The sequence below is a fragment of the Bos mutus genome, chromosome 9 (genome assembly GCF_027580195.1).
Source record: "Bos mutus isolate GX-2022 chromosome 9, NWIPB_WYAK_1.1, whole genome shotgun sequence".
In the NCBI taxonomy this organism is placed as follows: Eukaryota; Metazoa; Chordata; class Mammalia; order Artiodactyla; family Bovidae; genus Bos; species Bos mutus.
The window spans coordinates 96,174,067-96,196,678 of record NC_091625.1 but is presented as its reverse complement, the minus strand read 5'-3'; the positions used below and the strand labels follow the sequence as shown (position 1 = coordinate 96,196,678).

Below are 22,612 nucleotides of genomic sequence, written 5' to 3'. Positions count from 1 at the left end.
AAAGATAAGGGCTGAAATACAAAACTTCAATGAACGCATTAAACAGCAGATTTGATAGTGCTAATAGAAACATTGTGATGTGGAAGATAAGTCTGAAAAGCTACCTGAACATACAGATACTGAAACGGGAAATATGAGAGAAAGGTTAAGAGTCATGAAGGACAGATAAAGAAGGTTCAACTTAAGTTTAATTAGAATTTCAGAAAGAAAGAGTAGAAACTAAGAAATGAAGAGATAATGGTTGAGAATATTCCAGAACCTGCCAAAGAACTAAAAATTGCAGTTAAAGAAAATACAATTGGTTCATTCAAGAGCTATTTACTGAATGCCTACTATATGCCAGGGACCTTTTAGAAGCAATGTATACTAAACTAGATAAATACAAAAAATACCCACCTAGACACAACCCAAGAGAAAAGGACAATTAGACTAACAACAGGCTTTTCAAAAGCAAAAATGAGAGCTACGAGGCAGAGTTCACATCCTGAAAGGGCTGCTGCTGCTGCTGCTGCTAAGTCACTTTAGTCGTGTCTGACTCTGTGGGACCGCATAGATGGCAGCCCACCAGGCTCTGCCGTCCCTGGGATTCTCCAGGCAAGAACACTGGAGTGGGTTGCCATTTCCTTCTCCAATGCATGAAAGTGAAACGTGAAAGTGAAGTCACTCAGTCATGTCCGACTATTAGCGACCCCATGGACTGCAGCCTACCAGGCTCCTCTGTCCGTGGGATTTTCCAGGCAAGAGTAGTGGAGTGGGGTGCCATTGCCTTCTCTGCCTGAAAGGGCTAAGGAAAAATAACTGGCAAAATAACACTATTTACCTGGCAGAACTATCTTTCAAGAATAATGGTGAAATGACATTTTCATAGAAACAAAAGTGGAGAACATTCACCATCAAGAGATACAAACTAAATAAAAATGTTTTAAAGATGTACATGAAAAAAAAGCAGGGAAAGTGAAACGGCATGGAATGATGAGTAGACGAGGGCAAGTGTGAACCAAACATACATGATTTGCACAAAATCCATAAATTAACAATGAAAGAACAAACCTAGAATATTGGTTACTAATGCCTGTGATACAGGAGGGACTGAATCAAAGTGTTTAAGATCCCAGATTGTTTAGGAGAAGGTTGCAGTATTCAATTTGGACTCAGTTAAGTAAACTTGGTAAAATTTCAGGGATAACCACTGAAAGAATTGAAATGAAGAATCTAAATTCTACAACAAGGACCTACCGTACAGCACATGGAACTATATTCAATATCCTGTGGTAGGCTACAATGGAAAAGAATATGAAAAAGAATTTAAGTGCTTCCCTGGTGGCTCAGACGGTAAAGCGTCTGCCTGCAATGTGGGAGACCCAGGTTCGACCCCTGGGTCGTGAAGATCCCCTGGAGAAGGCAATGGCGATCCACTCCAGCACTCTTGCCTGGAAAATCCCACGGACAGAGGAGCCTGATAGGCTACAAGGCTACAGTCCATGGGGTCGCAAAGAGTCAGACACGACTGAATGACTTCACTTCACTTCACTTCACATGTATAACTGAATCACTTTGCTGTACAGTAGAAATTCCTTGTAAATTAAGTATATACCAATAAAATAACTTTTTATTTATATTAAAAAATATAATGAAACTAAAAAGAAATAAAAAAGGAGAAATATAAAATGAACAGTGCCACAGTTGATCCTTTGAAGTAATAACAAAATAGATGCTCTGGTGAGGTTGATTCAGAGAAAAAATAGGGAAGGCACACATCATGTTAAAAATAAAAACAATAGAAAAGTAAGACCTTCCCCAAGGGCCCAGAGCAAATCAGAAACTCAGCTCGGAATAAACCGGGAGCCTGGCTAACCTCCACTCTCCGGTATTCACAGCAGCGCGTCTCCACACTGGTGGGACAGCAAGGACCAGACACTCATGGCTCTAATCTCTGAGGTTGGGCGCCTGTCCTGGGATGGATGCGCAAGAAGCAGAGCAGAGACAGAGAAACACCAGGGCAGCCCCCAAGATCAAAGCAGGCTCCGCTTTCTTCAGTGAGGCAGCCACTGCCCTCAGATTTACTTTCATGTTTTATGTGTGGGAGAAAGAATAATCTAGAAAGGGCAATTCAATCTGTTTTTAATGGTGCTCTGAAGCCTTGATCCTAGTTCGAGAGGAATGCCCACCAAGCAAGTATTTCAAAGTCTCAACATCAGTTTCAAAGACTTACTCCCTGGGGAAGAAACTGAAATATTTGGCTGGCGAGGGCCTGGACTTGTCCGCAACACATGATGCTTTCTTCCGCCCAGTGTCTGGCAACCAGATAAGGCTGAGATTCAGATACTGGAAAAGTTTGCGCTGAGGACCTTCAATGTAGGTGAAAAACCCACTGCATCGCCTAGAGCAGGATAAACAGGAGGGAGAGCTGGACTAAAACAGCCCTGCACTTGGCACTGACTCCTGACTTCACTCCTTGGCGCCTGTTTCACTTTGGAAGATGAAGAAAGGGATGGCTGAGGTTGAAGTGCCCATTCTGCAGCGTTCACGCGGGGAGCACAGACAGCCATTCCCACGACAGGGAAGACAGCCGCCCCATCTGCATCGTATCATGTTCCCGACACAGCGAAACGAAACAAAATGATACGCTGGTCAGTGGAGACCAGGATAGTAACTAGTAAACAGGGACGTTCAACAAGATTTCTTGCAGGTTCTGAAGTGTGAGCAATCCGGGATCGTGTTGCTTGGACCCGTTCCAAGGACTCCGAGCGCTGCCTGGCCCAAAGGAGACTGATTCACAATCAAGACCCCCTGGATCCAGACCCAACTTGGCTACGTGGAAGGTCTGGGACCCTGGGAGGTCCCTTCATATTCTCTTGCCTCAGGCTCCCCTTCTGCAAAGATGGGACAATGCTCTCTTTCCCGCAATGGTGCAAGGATTAAATATGACAGCCATAGGGGGTCATTCTGGAATCTGAGCTCCCCTTCCACCTTCTAAGCTCTCCCAATTCACCCTCCCTTTCCATGATTAATACAATAGATTTTTAAGTCCTTGAAAACACACTGTGTACACGGTGTGAGTCAGAGATAGAACTATAGTTCCTTTCATCACTCTGATAGAATATGAAAAATAAATCCTAATTGGACCACATGCAAAACCAAAGACAGCTGTGTATTAGCAGTGAAGAACTCTAAGAGGGAAGGAATTGTTCTAGATGCTGAACCTCCTGAACAGACTGAGGGCTTCCTCTCAAGAATCAAAACACTAAAAACAAACTAGAAGAAGCAAACAGTTTTGGACCAAAAGAGAAGGAAAAATAATCTCTAATATATTTCCAAAACTTGTCAGAGGCCTTAAGAGAGGATTCTGGATAACATTTTCGTTTTCCTTGAAGATTTTTGTCATTGTGCTGATCACACTGAGAATAGCCATCCAGTGATGTCACTGATGGTGCTGGTAGGACTACAAAGGGCTGAATCCAACCCCTGATACTATAGACGAGAATGCTAAGCCCCGAGAGGTCAAGCAATCCACCCAAGCCACACAGCCACCTGGATGCAGTCCCAGGTCCTGATGTGCAGTGCTCTCATCTTCCACAGTGCCTTTTTGAGCATCGTAAGACTTCATAACCTCTTTTGAAATAACCCTGGAAGGCTTGAGACAAGCCTGGGAGTCCAGAATAAGGCATCTGAGGTTAGATATCACAACGTCTCTCTTCTCTGATGTGCATGGGTCATGTGTTCAGGGAAACCCCCCTGCAGTGTGTGTGCCTTTTGCTTTTAAGGCTCATTTTTCATTCTTCATTTGAGATTCATGTATTCAAGAATCAGGTGTCTACTCTCCAAGGGGCATCTGCTGGTTTGCTTGGAAAGTAGCATTAAGCAGTCATGCTGGATGCAATAGAAGCAGCCACTTTGGATGCAACTCGAAGGAAGTACTGGTGATAATACCCTTTCCCACGGCCATTCATTTCAAGAGTGAAATCCGTAACACCATCAGCCTATAAAGCAAGTCCTGATGGTGACCCACAAATTAGGTAGAAATTAAAGCATCCCAGACACACACTGATATGGCCTGGCCGGGGTTTGATCTCTATAGCTCTTAGCAGAGGACTTTACACAGTGTGTTCACACACAGAGCATGCATAACCTCAAAGATCGACAACCCCAACACCAGAAAGATGTGGTCACCCAACCAAAGAACACCGTTAACAGGCAGAAGAGGCACTGCAAACCCTGAAGCCAGTGTTTTCCCCCATTATTCAAAGAGGTCCTTAAACACTCCTCCTGACAATCAATTAAAGACATTTCCCCCCAAATTGCCTGGGCACATTCAATCATTTGTTAGAAATTCAATTGATCTGTGATTGCAAACAAAGTTCAGTAAAACTGCTCATCCCATCCACCCAAGCTCAGTGGGTCCCTGAGGTTAGAGCCAACCAAGATAAAGATGCAAACTGCCAGACCAGGGTAGAGACAGTCCTGCCACCAGGGAGAGGGCACCTAACCTGCAATGCCCTGCTTCCTTGTGAAAGTGAAGTCGCTCGGTCGTATCCAACTCTTTGCAACCCAGACGTACCCAAAGAACCTGTGGAGACTGCCAGCACCAGCTACCCCAACCGTGAGGAGTGCCCCCAACCGGCCCCCAGCAGCCACCCACAGTACGTGGGGTGTTCACTCTGCATGCTTTGGGGGGCGGATTTTTTTTTTAATTCAAAACCTCAGCTTTCCCAACTTCTCTCAAATGTTGCTCTTTGCCCCAAAGGAGTTTTACCAAAATCATGCTCCCAGGATAGCCTCGACCTTTGTCCTTTTGCATTTCAGATAATCACGTGGGTGGCTCTGCCTTCAAACTTAGATTTCTCCTTTTTTTGCCGGCTGGAGACCACCAGCCGGCTCCGTGTCGCTCGCCCCAGACTCTGAGGTTCTCTACCCGCACGTCCACACGTCCCTTCCGACTACTTGCTCACACACAGCTCAGAGATAACGCGCATCCCATTGGATGCTCGGATCCCCAAGAAGGCGTGAGCGAAGTATCTTAGCCCTCGGCTTCTAGGGCAGTTTTCGTTCACCCTTGCAACCAAAGCTGCTGCTGCTAAGTCGCTTCAGTCGTGTCCGACTCTGTGCGACCCTACAGACGGCAGCCCACCAGGCTCCGCCGTTCCTGGGATTCTCCAGGCAAGAACACTTGAGTGGGTTGCCATTTCCTTCTCCAATGCATGAAAGCACCTCTCCATTAACACGGAATTCTCCAGGCCAGTAGCCTTTCCCTTCTCCAGAGATTCTTCTCAACTCAGGGATCGAACCCAGGTGGTCCCACATTGCAGGCGGATTCTTTACCTGCTGAACCAGGGAAGCCCCGTCAATTCCCTAGCAGAGGGGGAAGAAAAGCCACAACCCCGGGGCGGGCAGTTGCGACGCAGCCCTTCCGAGTGCAGGATGAAGCAGGCGGGGGCCCGGAGGTAACCGACTGGTCTCAGCCTCCGCGCACCGTCCCGGCGGCCGGCTTGCTGGGCTCCCGGCCTCCGCGGGGATCCGCGCGCCGCCCGCCGCCGCCGGGCCCCTTACCTCGCTGACGATGGTCGAGTGGGCCTGGGCGTACCGCCAGCCGTCCCGGCACTGCACGAGCGGCGCGGAGCGGTTGGGGAAGGCGGCGAGCGGGTCGGCGCAGCTCAGCGCGCCGGGGGCGGCGCTGGCGTTGGCCGCCTCCAGGAGGTAGCGCTGGCAGCGGCCGTCGCCGCGGCCCTCGGGGGACGCGGGGCCGGGGGACGCGGGCGCCGTGCGGTTCCACTCCTCCTCGGGGCTCCAGCCGCAGCGCTCGGCCAGCGCGGCGGCGCTCGGCCCGCGGCACCAGTAGCGGTCGGGCCGGCTGCCCAGGAAGACCACGCCGACGAAGAGGAAGGCGAAGGTGACGCCCGTTAGGCACAGCAGCAGGAACACGCGCCGCTGGAAGCGCCCGAACTCGCCGGCCCGCTGCAGCGCCTCGTCGAAGGACGGCATGGTGCGCTCGCCCGCCTCCCCCGAGCGCGTCTGCCGCCCGCCGCCCCGGGCCGCCGAGTGACCCGCCGGCCGGCCGGCCGCCTCCTCCGCCCCGGCCGCCTCCCCCGCGCTCCCCGCCTCACGCCCCTGGGCGCCGCGCCAGCGGACGGCGCTCCTCGGGCCCCGGGGCCCCCGCTTCTCGCCCCCGGGGGCGTGGGGAGTAGGGGGGCGTCCGCGGAGGTCCGGGCCGAGCTCCCCCGGGGGACGCCGCCGCGGGGCCGGGGTGGGCGCGCGGCCGGGCCCGGGTGGCGCGGCCTGGCGGAGCGCCACCGCGCGCCGGGGACCCGGCCCAAGACTGCGAGTGACGCGCGCAGCCTTCCCGGGCTGGCGCGCGGCTCCATTCGGTCCCTGCCAGCAGCCCGGTCCGCGGGCGGGCCTGGGTCGGGCTTCCAGACAAGGAAGTTCCAGGGCCACCTAACGACTCCCGGGCTCCTGGAACTCGCTTCTCGAGGGTCCCGGCTGCAACCTGGTGGAGGGACCGAGGACGCCCGCGCTCCGGGTCCCACTCCTGTGACCCGGGAGCACCACCCCAGGCCTCGTCCTCTCGGTGCAGAGCCGCCCCGCGCGACCCCGAGGCCGGGCAGCCAGGTCCCAGAATAGTGAACCGATTGCAGAACTTGGACTCCGCGAGGTTAGATTTTTGGCGACATCTCAGATATTGTCCACCTTTCAAAAGGAGCAGCTGGGCAGCCCACAGAGGCTGAGCGTCTTGTGCAGAGTCCTGGAGTTCCAAGTGAGAAGGGACCTCAGACGCTTACAGGTTGCTTTAGCCAAGGCCTCTTCTCTGCCTGAAACCGCCTGAAAAAGCGTGCTTGCTGACTGCTTTGAAAGGCTGTTTTTAGCTTCCTGACTTTTCTCGCAAGGGTTGGCAGAGCTGCGTCCGGTCTAGGGTCCGGGCCTCTGCTAGGCGCCGAAGCGCTCCGATGCCTCCCCGGGCGGGTGAGAAGCCCCTTCTAGGCTGCAGCCTTCGCGTGTGCGGACCACACTGCGCTGTTAGCAGCCCCCGGCCTGCCCTGGCCTAGCCTCCCCCTTCTTGAGAATTTTCCAGCTCTCTCCCCAGACCCCCATCCCAGCTGTCCAAAAAGCTTCTACCCTTAGGTTTCTTTACTCGGAGGGCGGAGAAGCTGGTAGACTGCAGGCTGACTTTTTTCTTTTTCTTTTTTTAATCCAGAATCAGGACAGGAGCCAGCCTGGCTGTTTCACCAGCTTGTGACCTTGGGCACCTTACTTGGCCAGTCCAGTCTTTTCATGTCAAATGAGACATCCCCTGTGGGCTTGCTGTGACAGTTGAACAAATTATTACATACGAAGTGCCGGAAAAGTGGCGGACCCCTGCCGTGCCCTTTGACAAGTTAGCGCTTAATCCTATTGTTCTTTGTTGCAGAGTTAATCCAGTCCACTGCAGGGATGCCCTAAGGCTTCCTGGTACTAGGAAGGATAAAACGCTTTGAAGGGGCACAAAGTCGGGGCTGAGTGAATGATCGCTCTGGCTCTCTTGATCGTTCTCGCATCCTTGATCCCAGCTGCTGAAGCTGGTTTCTCACTGAGTTAGCAGTGACTTCTGTGCATGCGTGTCTCACACTTGAGGGTGTAGTCCCTGTTATTGACTGCCCCCACCCCCAGGACCCCAGACTCAGTCTCTCCTCCTCCCACCCAGCTGCACCTCCCAGCTTGCCTTTTGGTGTAACCGTAACCCTGTCCTAGACTCCTAGATATCATCTCAACACCCCTCACTCCCCAGGCCTTTACTCCAATGTGCCTTCCCCTCATCCCTGCTTACCATCCCTCCACTCTTACACACACTTGTGCACATATACAGACAAGCCCGCAGCTCCCTTCCCTGCTTCATCTGTCTCCAAAGTGCTTATCACCATCTAACATATGTATCTTTTAACTCCTTTGCTTTATTCATTTACTTTTGGCTGTGTCTTCCTTGCTGCATGCAGGCTTTCTCCGGTTGTAGAGAGAGATGGGGGCTACTCTCTAGTCGCAGTGGCTTCTTTCGTTGTGGAGCCCCGCTCTAGGGCGCAAGGGCTTCAGGAGGTGCAGCTCGTGGGCTCAGCAGTCGTTGCATACAGGCTCAGTTGCCCCAGGGCATGTGGAATCTTCCTGGACCAGGGATTGAACCTGTGTCTCCTGCGTTGGCAGGCAGATTTTTAATCCCTGGACCACCAAGGAAGTCCTGCTGTATTTACTTGTTTTTCTGGTATCCCCTGCCTAGGATGCAGGTTTCATGAGGACAGAAAGTTCTGCTTTGTTCATTTCTATCTTGTGACCCCCTAGATCATTGCTTGGTTATAGTAGTTGCTCTGTAAACATTTGTGGAATAAATGGATGCTTCCTGACGCCACACCTTACACACACACACACACACATGTATGGCTTCTTCTCTTCTACTCCACCACTGTCTTTGTCCACAGTGCCGTGGGGGCGCCTCACCCACAGCAGCTTTTCTGGGGTCAGCCCGCCCTCCTCACTGCCTTCCCACAGAGCAGCTCCGAGGTACTTCCTTGAAGGGCTTGCCTTGTTTCCAGATTAAACACTCATTTCTCACCCTCCCTTTCAAGATCCCAACCTATATCCGTAACCAAATTGTCCCCCCATGTGACAGCCAAACATAACACAACTTGCTAATCCTCCAATCCTTCCTTAACTTCCCTAAATCTGTCACACGAAGTTTCTTCTTACTGGCATTTTGCCCTCACATCCTCACAGCTATGGCCCAGCAAGTCCTGGGCAGAATGTCAGCACCCCCTCTGCTGAGTCCTCTGCAACTACCGCAACCGCCTTCTTCTCTAAGTCATGTCTGTGCTCTGAACACATCTAAGAACCTTCTTAAGGAATTTCACTACATTTTCCTTTGTATTGCTGTTGTCAGGCTATTTTAATTTAATTATTTAACTTATATATTTATTTTAAATAAAGTAATCTGAGCATTTGGACAAGTAGACCTAGAGCAGTTGCTAAGATCACGGACTTTGGAGTGTTTGAATCTCACTTCTACTGAGTTGAATGACCTTGGGCAAGATATTTAGCCTTTTCTGTAAAATCGAGTAGTATGGAACCTTTCCATTTTTAATACAAATTACTTAGAACATGGTAAAGAATCTGCTTGCAAGGCAGGAGATGCAGGAGACTCAGGTTCGATCCCTGGCTTGGGAAGATCCCCTGGAGGAAATGGCAACCCACTCCAGTACTCTTGCCTGAAAAATCCCATGGACAGAGGAGCCTGGTGGGCTACATACAGTCCATGGAGTTGCAAAGAGTCGGACATGACTGAGTGACTAAAGCATGCTTAGCACATGAGGAGTGCTATTAATATGTATAAGTCAGCTCTTAATAAAGAAAGTAATAAACCCCCCCTTCCCCAGAATTTGCAAATGTCCTGTAATTATGTCTTGTTCCTCTTCTTGTTATTGTTCAGTCACCCGGTCATGTCCGAATCTTTGCGACCCCATGGACTGCAGCACGCCAGGCCTCCCCGTCCCTCACCGTTTCCCAAAGTTTGCCCAGTTTCACGTCCATCCAGCCATCTCATCCTCTGATGCCATCTTCTCCTTCTTCCCTCAATCTTTCCCAGCATCAGAGACTTTTCTAATGAGTCATTTGTTCACATCAGATGACCAAAATACTGGAGTTTCAGCTTCAGCATCAGTCCTTCCAGTGAATAGTCAGAGTTGATCTCCCTTAAGATTGACCAGTTTGATCTCCTTGCAGTTCAAGGGACTTTCTTCTCCAGCACCACAGTTCAACTGCATCAGTTGTTTGGCCTCCTGCCTTCTTTTGTTATATCTTAGATGTGCAGCTATGAAGAACTAAGACTCCTAGACGCAGATGAAGTCTTTATCACATGCCTTCGTGTCTCGTCCTTATCATCCCTGCGTCTTCCCAGGACATCTACCAGGCCCTTTCTCTGGAAGGTGGGCCTGGGGGAGAGTCGTGCAGGCCCAAGAAGAGGGCTCAGGACCACCGGCAGGGAATCCTGGGATCTCAGGTCGCAGCGGGGGGTGGGGGTAGGAGTGTGGGAGGTGAGGGGCAGGAAGATGGGAGGGGGGATGGGCTTCTGGTGGGTACACCGGCTTGGCCCTAGGGGAGAGGAAGGCCAGAGTGTGGCCCCCTTTCGTAAAGGCTCGGGCCCTCCCTTGTCCAGGTACAGCTGTTATGAAGTTGTTACTCATATCATCCATAATTTAACCCTTTTCATACCTAGGTACTACAAACAACTACGCAGGGGTCCCCTGCTCTTCAAAAAGTTGGTTTTATGACACTTCCCTTTTATGAAAGAACGACATCAGCACCTGTTTTTTTCCTAACCAAAAGAAATCAAAGAGGATTTTCACTTTTATAATGAAAGATGAAAATTGAAAATAGCGTTCGGCATTTGTTTTGCAGCGAGTCGTTCAAGCAGCAGTGTGCACCCCAGCAGGGAGAGTGGCCCTGCCTAGCAGCGCCTACCCCAGAAACTGCATGGAGTATCTCACCTTCAGGGCGGCACAGGTTTGAACTGCCCATGAGCATCTGTGCTTCATCTCTGTTTATTTTCTGCATCTGTTAGCAAGGTGTGTCCTAACGTGATTGCTTCTTTGCTTTTCCACATTTCAGCTTAGGAAAGGTTTCATAGGAAGGCTCTACTTTTGGAGAATGGGGGGAACCTGCATAGCACTTGGGGTGCTTTGAAATTTACACAAATGGTACCGTACTCTGTATTTTTCTGTCACTTCCTTTTTTACTCCACATTATATTTTTGAGACCTGTAAGTCTTGATAAATGTGGATCTAGCTCATTTACTGCTATGTATCATTCAATTGAATGGATGTACTACAATTTACTCCAGAGATATTTGGCTCATTTTCAATTTTTCGTAATTATAAATGATATGGCAGTGAACCTGTAGTGCACGTTCCCTTGGCAAGAACTGATCTAAAGTAAATGCCTACAAATAGACTGTCAGGACCATCAGTTCAGTTCAGTCGTTCAGTCGTGTCTGACTCTTTTCGACCCCATGGACTGCAGCATGCCATGCCTCCCTGTCCATCACCAACTTTTGGAGTTTACTCAAACTCATGTCCACGGCGTTGGTGATGCCATCCAACTCTCTCATCCTCTGTCGTCCCCTTCTCCTCTCGCCTTCAATCTTTCCCAGCATCGGGGTCTTTTCCATTGAGTCAGTTCTTCGCAACAGGTGGCCAAAGTATTGGAGTTTTGGCTTCAGCATTAGTCCTTCCAATAATTATTCAGGACTGATTTCCTGTAGGATTGACTGGTTGGATCTCCTTGCAGTCCAAGGGACTCTCAAGAGTCTTCTCCAATACCACAGTTCAAAAGCATCAATTGTTCGGCACTCAGCTTTCATTATAATCCAACTCTCACAAGTCCATATGTGACTACTGGAAAAACCATAGCTTTGACTATATGTATCTTTGTTGGCAAAGTAATGTCTCTGCGTTTTAATATTCTATCTAGGTTGGTCGTAGCTTTTCTTCCAGGGAGCAAGCATGTTTTAATTTCATGGCTGCAGTCACCATCTGCAGTGATTTTGGAGTGCAAAAAAAAATAAATTCTCTCACTATTTCCATTGTTTCTCCATCTATTTGCCATGAAGTGATGGGACCAGATGCCATGATCTTAGTTTTCTGAATGTTGACTTTTAAGCCAACTTTTTCACTCTCCTCTTTCACTTTCATCAAGAGGCTCTTTAGTTCTTCTTCAATTTCTGCCATAAGGGTGGTATCATCTGTGTATGTGAGGTTATTGATATTTCTCCCGGCAATCTTGATTCCAGCTTGTGCTTTATCCAGCCCACCATTTAGCATGATGTACTCTGCATATAAGTTAAATAAGCAGGGTGACAAGATACAGCCTTGGCGTACTCCTTTCCTGATGTGGAACCAGACCGTTGTTCCATGTCCAGCTCTAACTGTTGCGTCAGGACCATAGTATGTACCTATTTTGAGCTTCACCAGATGTCGCCAAATTGCTTTCAGTAGGTGGCCCCAATTCATGTCTCATCAGCAACCTGTGAGATCATCCCCATCCACACTAACACATGTGCTTGTTACCCTCAAGTGCAGTAGCAGACACTATGGGTTTGAAACGCAGTGGCATTGTTCTGATTTACACACTACTAATTTGGTCAGACTGAGAACGTTTGCATCGAATCCCATGGACAGAGGAGCATAGTAGGCTACAGTCCATGGGGTTGTAAAGAGTTGCACAGGACTGAAAGCGACTTAGCACTTAGCATTCATCATTCAGGTTTGTCTTCTGTGAGTCACTTCTCATATCCTCTGCCTGTGTTCTCTTTGTTACTTGTTTTTTTCTTACTGAAGTTTTTGAAAATTACTTGTTTATTTGTTTACTTTGCTTCTTTGTCAGCTATGTATGTTCTATCTCTTCAATCTGTGGCTTATCTTTTTTGTTTAAATTGGTATAATTGGAAGAAAAGCTATGACAAACCTAGATAGCAAATAAAAAGCAGAGACATCACTTTGCTGACAAAGGGCCCTGTAGACAAAGCTTTTTTTTTTCTCCAGTACTCATGTATAGATGTGAGATTTGGACCATAAACAAGACTGAGTGCTGAAGGACTGATGGTTTTGAATTGTGGTGCTGGAGAAAACTCTTGAGAGTTTTGGACTGCACCGAGATCAAACCAGTCCATCCTAAAGAAAATCAATCCAGAATATTCATTGGAAGGACTGATGCTGAAGCTGAAACTCCACTACTTTGACCACCTGATGTGATGAACCAACTCACTGGAAATGACCCTGATGCTAGGGAAGATTGAGGACAGGAGGAGAAGGGGACGACAGAGGATGAGGTGGTTGGATGGCATCACCGACTCAATGGACATGAGTCTGAGCAAGCTCTGGGAGACAGTGAAGGACAGGGAAGCCTGGCGTGCTGCCATTCATGGGGTCGCAGAGTCAGACACGATTTAGCGACTGAACAACAAATAATTGCCCTACAATTTTGTGTTAGGTTCTGCTGTGCAATGAGTGAGTCAGCTATACGTATAAATATATCCCCTTCCTCTTGGATTGTGGCTTATCCTTTCACTGTGTTTGTGGTGTCTTGGTGACTACAAGCTTAAATTCTGATGTAGTACCATGTGTCAATTTGTTTTATAGCTTCTGCTTTTTGCATCTTCCACAAAGAAAAAGAAAAATGCATGAAAGTGTTTCTGTGCTCTTCGTTCTCTTTTACTGCTCTACATGTCTATTTCCAGGACAGTATTTTACTATTAATCACAATAATTCTGTAACAATTCTTAGTATTTGGGAGGATAAGTCTCATCCCTTCTCTCCCCTTACTTTGTTCCTTTTCAGAGTCATCTTGGCAATTTGGGATTTTTTTTTTCTTCTGTATAAATTTTATCCTTTATTAAGTTCCATAGAAATTCAGTTGGGATTTTGATGTAAAATTATGTGTGCATTTTATTTCTCCCATTACTCTGTAGATTTTTGAGAGAAAAGCCAAATCATGTTTCTCTTTCTATATTTAAACAGTGATATCTGTTTTATATCTGCACTGTCCAATAAGGTACCATTAGCCGTATGTGGCTATTTGCATTTAAAGTAAAATTAAGTGAAATGAAAGGCTCTGTTCTTAATGAGTCACAATTCAAGTACTTGATAAACACATGTGCAGTCGGTGACTGCCATATTGGACTATGATGATAAAGAACATTTCCAGCAACACTGGAAGTTCTGTTGGACGGAGCTGGTCCAGACATGTGTGCACGCACGCTAAGTGGCTTCGGTTATGTCCGACTCTTTCAGCCCTTTGGACTGTAGCCCACCAGGCTTCTTTGTCCGTGGGATTCTCCAGGCAGGAATAATTGAGTGGGTTGCCATTTCCTTCTCCAGGAGATCTTCCCAACCCAGAAATCGACCCAGTGTCTCTTGGGTCTCCTGCACTGGCAGGCGGGTTCTAGGGCCACCTGGGGAGCCGGTTCCAGACATAGTGACAACGAATGATCGCTGAATAGGACCAGCAGTGATCCACCGGCCCGCAACGCCCAGCTTTATTAAACATGCAGACTTTAACTCTTTCGGAAAAGGTAATTGTTGGGGTTTATTCACCTAAAATTTTATAGTTGGTATTTTTAAAATCACGTTTAGGAATGGATAGACCAGATTATTAGTGTTTACTCACCACATATTGAATTACAAAAATACGTCATAATGACATTTGTGCTTTTTGTTGAGCACAAAAAAAGATTGGTTTCCTTGGGAATGTTGCAATAAATCTTGAAATAAAACTTTTGAAAACAGTCCACTGACAGAAACTTTGGCAAGTGGCTTGGGGCGCACGCTCAAGCCTAAAGGGGAAAAACGAGAAATCATGTTTTCTTTTTGTTTTTTAACAAATGGGTATGAATATTTAAAACACTCTCATTCTTACCTTGTTTGGAATGGAGTTGCTATTTGTTGGGCTTCCCGGGTGGCATGGTGGTAAAAAAATCCTCCTGCTAACGCAGGAGAGGCAAGAGACATGGGTTTGATCCCTTGGTGAGGAAAATCCCATGGAATAGGAAATGGCAACCCACTCCAATATTCTTTTTTTTTAATTTTTATTTTTTTAGATTATGAAAGTATGATAACACATTTACAGGAGATTTGGAAAATATAGAGCAAAGTTACATATAGTTCCACTATATATTACAATTATTTTTTTAGGTAGATCAATTAAGAATTTTTACTTGGACTTTCAATATCAAACCCTCAAGAATTAATAGAATGAATATACAGAGAGGTATAAGAGTAAAGTAGGCCTGGAAAGCACTGTGAACCAATTCAACATAATTAAGATTTATATAATTTTCACACAACAGTAGGATACAAATTCTATTCAATTTCCCATAGACTGCAAACTAGGAGACACTGGAACATATCCAGGGACATAAAACAAGGTCCAAAAATTTCATGGTCTAAAGTTATTGAAATTGTGCAGAGTCTGTTCTCTTATCACTGTGGAATTATGTTAGAAATCAATATCAAAAGATATTTTAAAATAGCCCACATATTTTCAAATGCAATGTGATATTTACCAAGAGAGATCTTAGCCATCGAAAGCCTCAACAAAGTTAGAAAACTGAAAAAACAGAGGAGGTGATTGCAGAGGAGAAAGCATTTAAATTAGAAAGAATCTAAATGATAAATTAATATTAAAGATACCTTAAACAATATCCATGTAGTTGGAAATTAAATGTTCACTTTTAAGTGATGAATGTTTCTAAGAAACCATAACAAGGAAAATTAGAAATATTGTTTATAGAATAAACATGAGAAGAGAATTTACCAGAATTTGTTGCATGTAGCTGAAGCTTCTCAATGCAATTAAGTACAATGTTCCCTCCATTATTCTTGCCTGGAAAATTCCATGGCCAAAGAGCCTGGCTGGCTATAGTCCATGGGGTTGCAAAGAGTCAGACACAACTGAGCGACTAAGCGCGCCTGCGTGCGCACGCGTGCACACACACACACACACACACACACAGGGCTGTTTGTCACTTTAGTGTGTGAAAGTAGTAAAAACCACAGGGCACTTCCATTGCTATATGGCAGAATACTGGAGCCTAATGTTGATTTAGACTGACCAATATTCATTTCTTTCCCTGGCCCATTCTCTCAGAGTTCAGATCAGATCAGATCAGTCGCTCAGTCGTGTCTGACTCTTTGCGACCCCATGAATCTCAGCACGCCAGGCCTCCCTGTCCATCACCAACTCCCAGAGTTCACCCAGACTCACGTCCATCCAGTCAGTGATGCCATCCAGCCATCTCATCCTCTGTCGTCCCCTTCTCCTCCTGCCCCCAATCCCTCCCAGCATCAGAGTCTTTTCCAATGAGTCAACTCTTCCCATGAGGTGGCCAAAGTACTGGAGTTTCAGCTTTAGCATCATTCCTTCCAGAGAAATCCCAGGGCTGATCTCCTTCAGAATGGACTGGTTGGATCTCCTTGCAGTCCAAGGCACTCTCAAGAGTCTTCTCCAACACCACAGTTCAAAGCATCAGTTGACTATAATTTGGACTTCCCTAGAGGAAAGCTTCTGGTTTGGGAGACAGTATCACGGATACTTTTATCCTTTGGCAGTAGATCCTCTCTGTACTTGAAGTATCTAGGATCTTGGACTTCTCCAAAGATGACTTTGGAGAAGATGGTAGCCATGAAGAAAATGCTAAATAGAGCTAAAAATATTCCAGAGTTGAATTTTGGCAAGGTAGAAAAACCCGACCTAGCCTAAGAGATTGGAGAGTTCATATTTACTCTCCAAACAGATACAAAAGCAAGTTCCTTCCAACACTTGTTTTGTGTCATTTTAACAAGGGCAAGGTGAAGCATGTTATCTCTCTTGAAAACCTTTCCATCACACACGGTTCAGGCCAGTAATGGTAAGTGGGTTTCCTCTGTCCCACGCCTGTCATTGGGCAGGAGCCATCCGTAGCACCATGTTGAGGGTACCTCTGAGGTGGGGAGGAGGTCAGCTCATGACTGACTAGGAATAGAGGTGGAGGAAAGGGGAAACGAGTTTGAGGGCAAAAGATGGGTCAGTTCTGTCATCCGTTTAGCTCGGGAAGTGCCAGGCTGACAAGATATTCTCCTTGGGTCTCCAGAACTCTTAGGACATCTATTACTTTGGGGACTTGGCCACTATGCTATTAAGTGCTAAAATATTGCCCAGAAGTTTCTGCAATTGGACCTCATTCTGGATGAAATTGTCTTTCAGGGAGGACCCTTCAACCATGTGGTGGTGGTCCCCCTGGGCACAGCATTTAGAAGCCATCCACCGTTTCCAACTCAGTATCACTGTCCACAAATCACAGTAATGCTGTCCTCACTTGGGAGAAGGCAGTTTCAGGAGATGCGCAGGCACCAATTAAAATCTGAGTGACGTTTAATTTAAATTGAACTTAAATGTCCCTGGTGGCTCAGATGGTAAATAATTCACTGCGGGAGACCTGGGTTCAAACCCTGGGTCAGTAAGATCCCCTGGAGAAGAGAATGGCAACCCACTCCAGTATTGTTGCCTGGAGAAACCCCATGGATGGAGGAGCCTGGCGGGATTGCAAAGACTCAGACAGGACTGAATGACTAAGTGTGCGTGCACACACACACACAATTGAATTTAGAAACTGGAGAATAACACATTCACTGAAAATGATATTATATTGACGTAGTTACTGAAATGGAGTGATGCTCACGTGTTCTGTAAAAAAAACAGCTTTCAAAGACTGCATTTGATATCAATGCCTTTACCATAAATGGTAAAGGAGGCCTGTTTATTTGTTTGTCAACCTGTTTCTGATTTACTGCAGACCAATGTGTGGTCTTACTGGGCATGAATCATCTGCTTCTCAAGACACAGACACCCTCAAGGTGAATTCAACAATACTGGAACTGGTCTACATCCCATTCAAGGAGACCTGTCCACCAGTCACACATTGGATGTCATTGCAATGCCAATTGATATAAAAGTTTCTAAATGCTTACTTTCAATTTTTGCACTTACCGGATTGCAGGCAGGGGACAACAATTCACATACCAGCTTTAATAGTGCATTCTATGCAATCTTATTTTGTGTACAATAACATAACTCCAGAAGAATTCTTTATTGTACCCTAGGCACAAAGAGATGCTGTAACACTATAGGCAGTGAATGATTTCTAGAGTCTAGGCATGAAAGATGGTCTGGAGACATGAGCTCTATGTTAGCAGAGTCTCAGAAAGGGGCTCTGAGTGTATAGCTGATTTTGTGTCTGAGAGGTTTTCTATTTGTGGGTTCCTTTACTTTTGGAATTACTTTTTGTTTGTATTTTTCAAGTTACAGATGTCTACTTTCCCAGTGTATACTGGAGTCAAAGAGTTCTTGTTGGGCCAATAAATAATTTATTTCTAAAAATACAATGAAATTAAGATAATTAGACTATTTCCTGGCTATAAAATACAATGAGTTCAAGCTCTCTTTTCCTTTAAATACAAAAATAAAAAACAGTTATCCAGGTCATATTTAGTAAAATTTAATATATATATATATATGTATATATGTATTGTTGTTGGCATTTATTTGCTAAGTCACGTCCGACTCTTTTGCAACCCCATAGACTGTAACTCACCAGGCTCCGCTGTCCATGGGGTTCCCCAGGCAAGAATAATGGAGTGGGTTGCCATTTCATTCTCCAAGGTATCTTCCTGACCCAGGGATTGAACTCGCATCCATTACGTCTCTCGCATTGGCAGGTGGGTTCTTTACCAGTGAGCCACCTGGGAACCATATATATGTATACACGTGTGTGCATGCTAAATTGTCTCAGTCGTGTCCAACTCTGTGTGACCCATGGACTGTAGCCCACCAGACTCCTCTGTCCATGGGATTCTCCAGGCAAGAATATTGGAGTGGGTTGCCATGCCCTTCTCCAGGGGATCTTCCCGACCTGGGGATTCAAATCATGTCCCTTACATCTCTTGCATTGACAGGCTGGTTCTTTACCACTGACTACCAGGGAAGCCATATATATGTATATATGCACACTGGTTTTATTTTTTTTAATGGTCTGCTTAAATTATTTTATTACTATTAAATCACAGACAGACTCTTATCTTATCTATAGACTCTTCTGTCCATGGAATTCTCCAGGCAAGAATACTGGAGTGGGTACACATTGGTTTTCTAATGCAAGTTGTAGAATGCTGGCAGACAAAATATTCATTGTCATGAGATTTTAAAACTATGTCTTAAGCATGAAAAAGGAAAGCTCCCTGAAAATTTCAAAATGGACACTTTTTAAAATGTGGCTCAAAGGAATAGTATAAAGAGAACAAGAATACCTAGTAGGAAATGTTGATGTAAATAGCAATGTTATATGGGCTGCTCGATAGGAGCACATAGAAACATTTGCATTCTTATTAATTAATTTTCCTGTCTTTTTTATTGAATTAATTGTGGTCTAGATGATTTTACCATTTATCTTGAGTATTGTGTTTGGAAGGCTATATTTTAGACATGCTATAAATAGCGGCAGAAAAGGCCAGGCAGAAGAGAAGGCGTTTGTAGATAAGAAAGGAATACAAGCAGCAAAATGGGGAGAGAATATTAATTCTGTGTTCCATTTTCATATTTAGATGTTCTAGGCTGTGGAATTCAGAGTCTAAATTCTAATCCCAAATTTACAGTGAGATAAAAGTATGCGAGACTAATCTATTTTTCCTAAAAACAGAATAGAATGCTCTAGCGTTCCCCATTTCTGGCAGTTCACATCCCCCTGCTGAGAACGGGGGTCTCTCTATGTGTCCACAGGGGCAACCCTGTCACCTTTCTCGGTTCTCAAGAGCCTAGGGTGATGACAACCACGCCTAAGCCCAGTAACGTCTCCTCCTCCGGAAGCGGAAGCTCCCTACTTAAGCTCCTGGGAGGCAGGCGGATCCCTCATCCCATTCACACATCTAACCCCACATCTGCTCCATGCTCACCCCTGACACTCAGGGTCTCTGTTAACATTCACAGAATAGGACTCCAGTTTGTGTTTTCCTGTTATATCCCTTTTACTCCTCAGAACCACGCTAACAAGATCCATCATCCTTTACAGATGGGAAAACGGAGACTGGAATGGTTAACATCACTCGTCCAAACGCCCCAGAAGTTTAAGTGGTTTATGGGAAATTCAGACCATATCTCCTCTCTGGACCATCTGCAGGCAGGAGTCCTCGTCCTCCACAGGGATGCTGTCCTTGAATTTTCTTTTGTCCTCTTCCCGTGACTTTTCTGGGAGTGCAAGATAGTCTTCTTTTTGTGCTAGGGTTTGGTTTTTGTTTTGTCTGTTTTTGATAAAACCATCTTATGCTTTCTATGACAATCTCTCTTTAGACATGGGGGCCCCATAGGGGTTTTTTAACTAAAAAAATTTCAGAAGTCATATAGTCTAATTTCCTTATTCTGCAGTCAATAATAAGAACCAAGGAGATCAAGTAACTCATGTAAAATGAGTTCACTCAGTTTATAACACCAGTAGGTCCAGGAGCCAGGCTGAAACACTGTTATTAAACACTGACCCAGATTAATTTTTAAAGTTGTCATTTCATATATTATTCTTTTGACTACAAGTATTGTATAGCCTAGAAATTTAAAAGAAAATCTTTACCTTTTGATATCAAAATTAAAGGGATTTGTGTAAATATAAAACCTACTCAGTCTTCAGTCAAATAATAATATCAGTTAAGTATTTTATAGTAAAGAATGGAAGATTTTGTTGCAAAAACTGAGAATTTTTTTTTCTTTTAGCTTTGTTAGCACTGGAAGAATAAAATGATCTAATAATTCTAAAGCATTATGCTTGTTTGGGAGTGGGAGACAACTGGTCAAACTCATGTAAGCCCTCTGAGTTAACAGTATCTTGCCAATGTCAGTTTTCGGGTTTGGAAAATATACCATGATTATGTAGGAGATAATTATTAAGGAAGCTGGGTGAAACTGGGTGAAGGATATATGGAATCTGTATTATTTTTCAACTTCTTGTGAGTCTTAAACTGTTTCCAAAAAAATTATTTAAGAAACAAAAGTAATGGTGTATTGATTGCTATGACAACCAGCTCTGGAAAGCGTGTGCCCCAAAGACCATGACCTTGAGGTCCTCCCTTCAAGGGCAAGATAGTCCCTGCACTCCAAGCCCAGCGCCACCCCCTGGCCCAGCGCCATCCTCAGCCTCGCAGTTGCACGGAGGCAGCTCTTGTAACCAGCTTTAGAACTCAGGGGGTCCGGGAGAGCTTTACGGCTGGGCTGAGGGTCGATACGGAACACTCCTGGGATCCAGGAAACCAACTTACAAAGATCCTCCCACAGCACCCTGACCTATAAACTGGAGATTGTGTGCCTGCCGTTTGAGTGTGTCCTTGGGTTTAGTACTGAGGACAGGTGAAACCGAAGCCACAGGCTGTAGAATTCATCTGCCTCAAAATAAGCATTTCTCTTTAGATGGGCCAAAAAAAGAGAAGTTTTTGCTAATACAGTGATCGATCCTATTTCGCCAAAACCTGATGAGAAAGCTATGACCTTTTTCACAGTAAGATTTGTGTTTCTTCTGTTCTTTGATACTTTGGTCACTGGTGTTAGTGATCTTACTTCAAAATACTTGCTTTCTTTGCTTAAGACATACCCATGGCCCATGGGGTTTTGCGTGCACACTCCGTAACACACCTAAAGACATGCCATAATACACCTAAGGCCACTCCATAGCACACCATAAACACTCCATAACACACCTAAGGACACTCCATAGCACACCTAAGGACACTCCACAGCACACCTAAGGACACTCCATAGCACACCATAAACACTCCATAACATACCTAAGAACACTCCATAGCACACCTAAGGACATTCCATAGCACACCTAAGGACACTCCATAGCACACCATAAACACTCCATAACATACCTAAGGACACTCCATAGCACACCTAAGGACACTCCATAGCACACCATAAACACTCCATAACATACCTAAGGACACTCCATAGCACACCTAAGGACACTCCATAGCACACCTAAGGACACTCCATAGCACACCATAAACACTCCATAATACACCTAAAGACACTCTGTAACACACCTAAAGACACTCCCTAATACACCTAAGACCACTCCATTGCACACCTAAAGACATGCCGTAACACACAAAGGACACTCCATGACACACCTAAAGACTCACCAGGACAGTTTATAAGAACTAGCTCTCTGCACGTCACCAGCCTGTGCTCACAAAGGCGGCCACTTCAAGACCCCTGTGTTCGTCTATCCACAGCCCCACCCTCGCCCTGCGCCCTGTCCCTTGCAGGCTTCTCCCACCTGAGCCTTTCTGGGAGTGCTCAGGACTGCCTATTAGGGGTGCTCATGTGCCGTTTGGACAGTTGTCAGCCTTTCTCCTTATACCTTCCAGGAATCTCTAGGATGATGGTTGGGGGCCAGGGCGGGGGCGGGGGGCAGGCAGGTCTTACGTGCACTGTGGACCACATCTTATTCAATGGCTAAGTTCTCAATCAGCCCACAGAGAAAAGAGGATATGGCCCAAAAATCTCACTCGCAAGTCTTCTCAGTGGTCCAGAACCAGGATGGATCGTGGTTTCTCTGGGCAGAGAATGGATGAAGTGGTGGGCATGCCCTAGAGGAGCATCTTGTTGGAAACTGTTTGATGAGAATGGTGCTGTGTACACGGGGAGGCTTGCTGATGGTGGTGAAGAGCAAGTCACCCTCCCAGGGGCCTGTGTCAGCTGAGTGGAGGGGCAAGCGGGCTGGACGCAGCTTGCCTTCACCCTCAGTCCTCAAGATTCCATTGCTCCACACCTTTGGGTCTGTGTGTGTCTGACCCCTAAATACAGTTGGGGTTCAAGCTCTTTCCCACAGGGCTCTTGGGCTATAGTCACACCAGAAGACATGCCTGGGCATTTGTCTCTAAATAATTTTTCTCTGTGTCCAAAGCACAGAGGCAAAGTATGGTGGTCAGTATTTGGCCAGTCGATCCTCACCCAAATCTCAGCTCCAGACCAGCCAGCCTGCCTGGCATATGCTAACCCCGACCCACCCTCTGGGATCTCCCATGAC

General features: G+C 46.2%; 1 protein-coding gene and 1 long non-coding RNA gene across 2 annotated transcripts in view; one reads left to right on the top strand and one right to left on the bottom strand.

The window, feature by feature from the left end:
• SLC22A3 (solute carrier family 22 member 3) overlaps positions 1-6,056 on the bottom strand; it is a 99,832-nt gene extending 93,776 nt beyond the window's left edge. Inside the window, exon 1 of the mRNA XM_070376984.1 lies at positions 5,548-6,056. Within this exon, the coding sequence (XP_070233085.1) occupies positions 5,548-5,979 (432 nt within the window). The 5' untranslated portion in view covers positions 5,980-6,056. The remainder of the gene's footprint in view (positions 1-5,547) is intronic.
• Positions 6,057-7,207: 1,151 nt separating this feature from the next.
• Positions 7,208-20,466, top strand: LOC138989241 (uncharacterized). The gene is made up of 5 exons (XR_011465485.1): positions 7,208-7,369; positions 9,816-9,938; positions 10,411-10,577; positions 13,887-14,080; positions 19,607-20,466. It is a non-coding gene; the product is annotated as an uncharacterized lncRNA (long non-coding RNA).
• Positions 20,467-22,612: the final 2,146 nt, after the last annotated feature.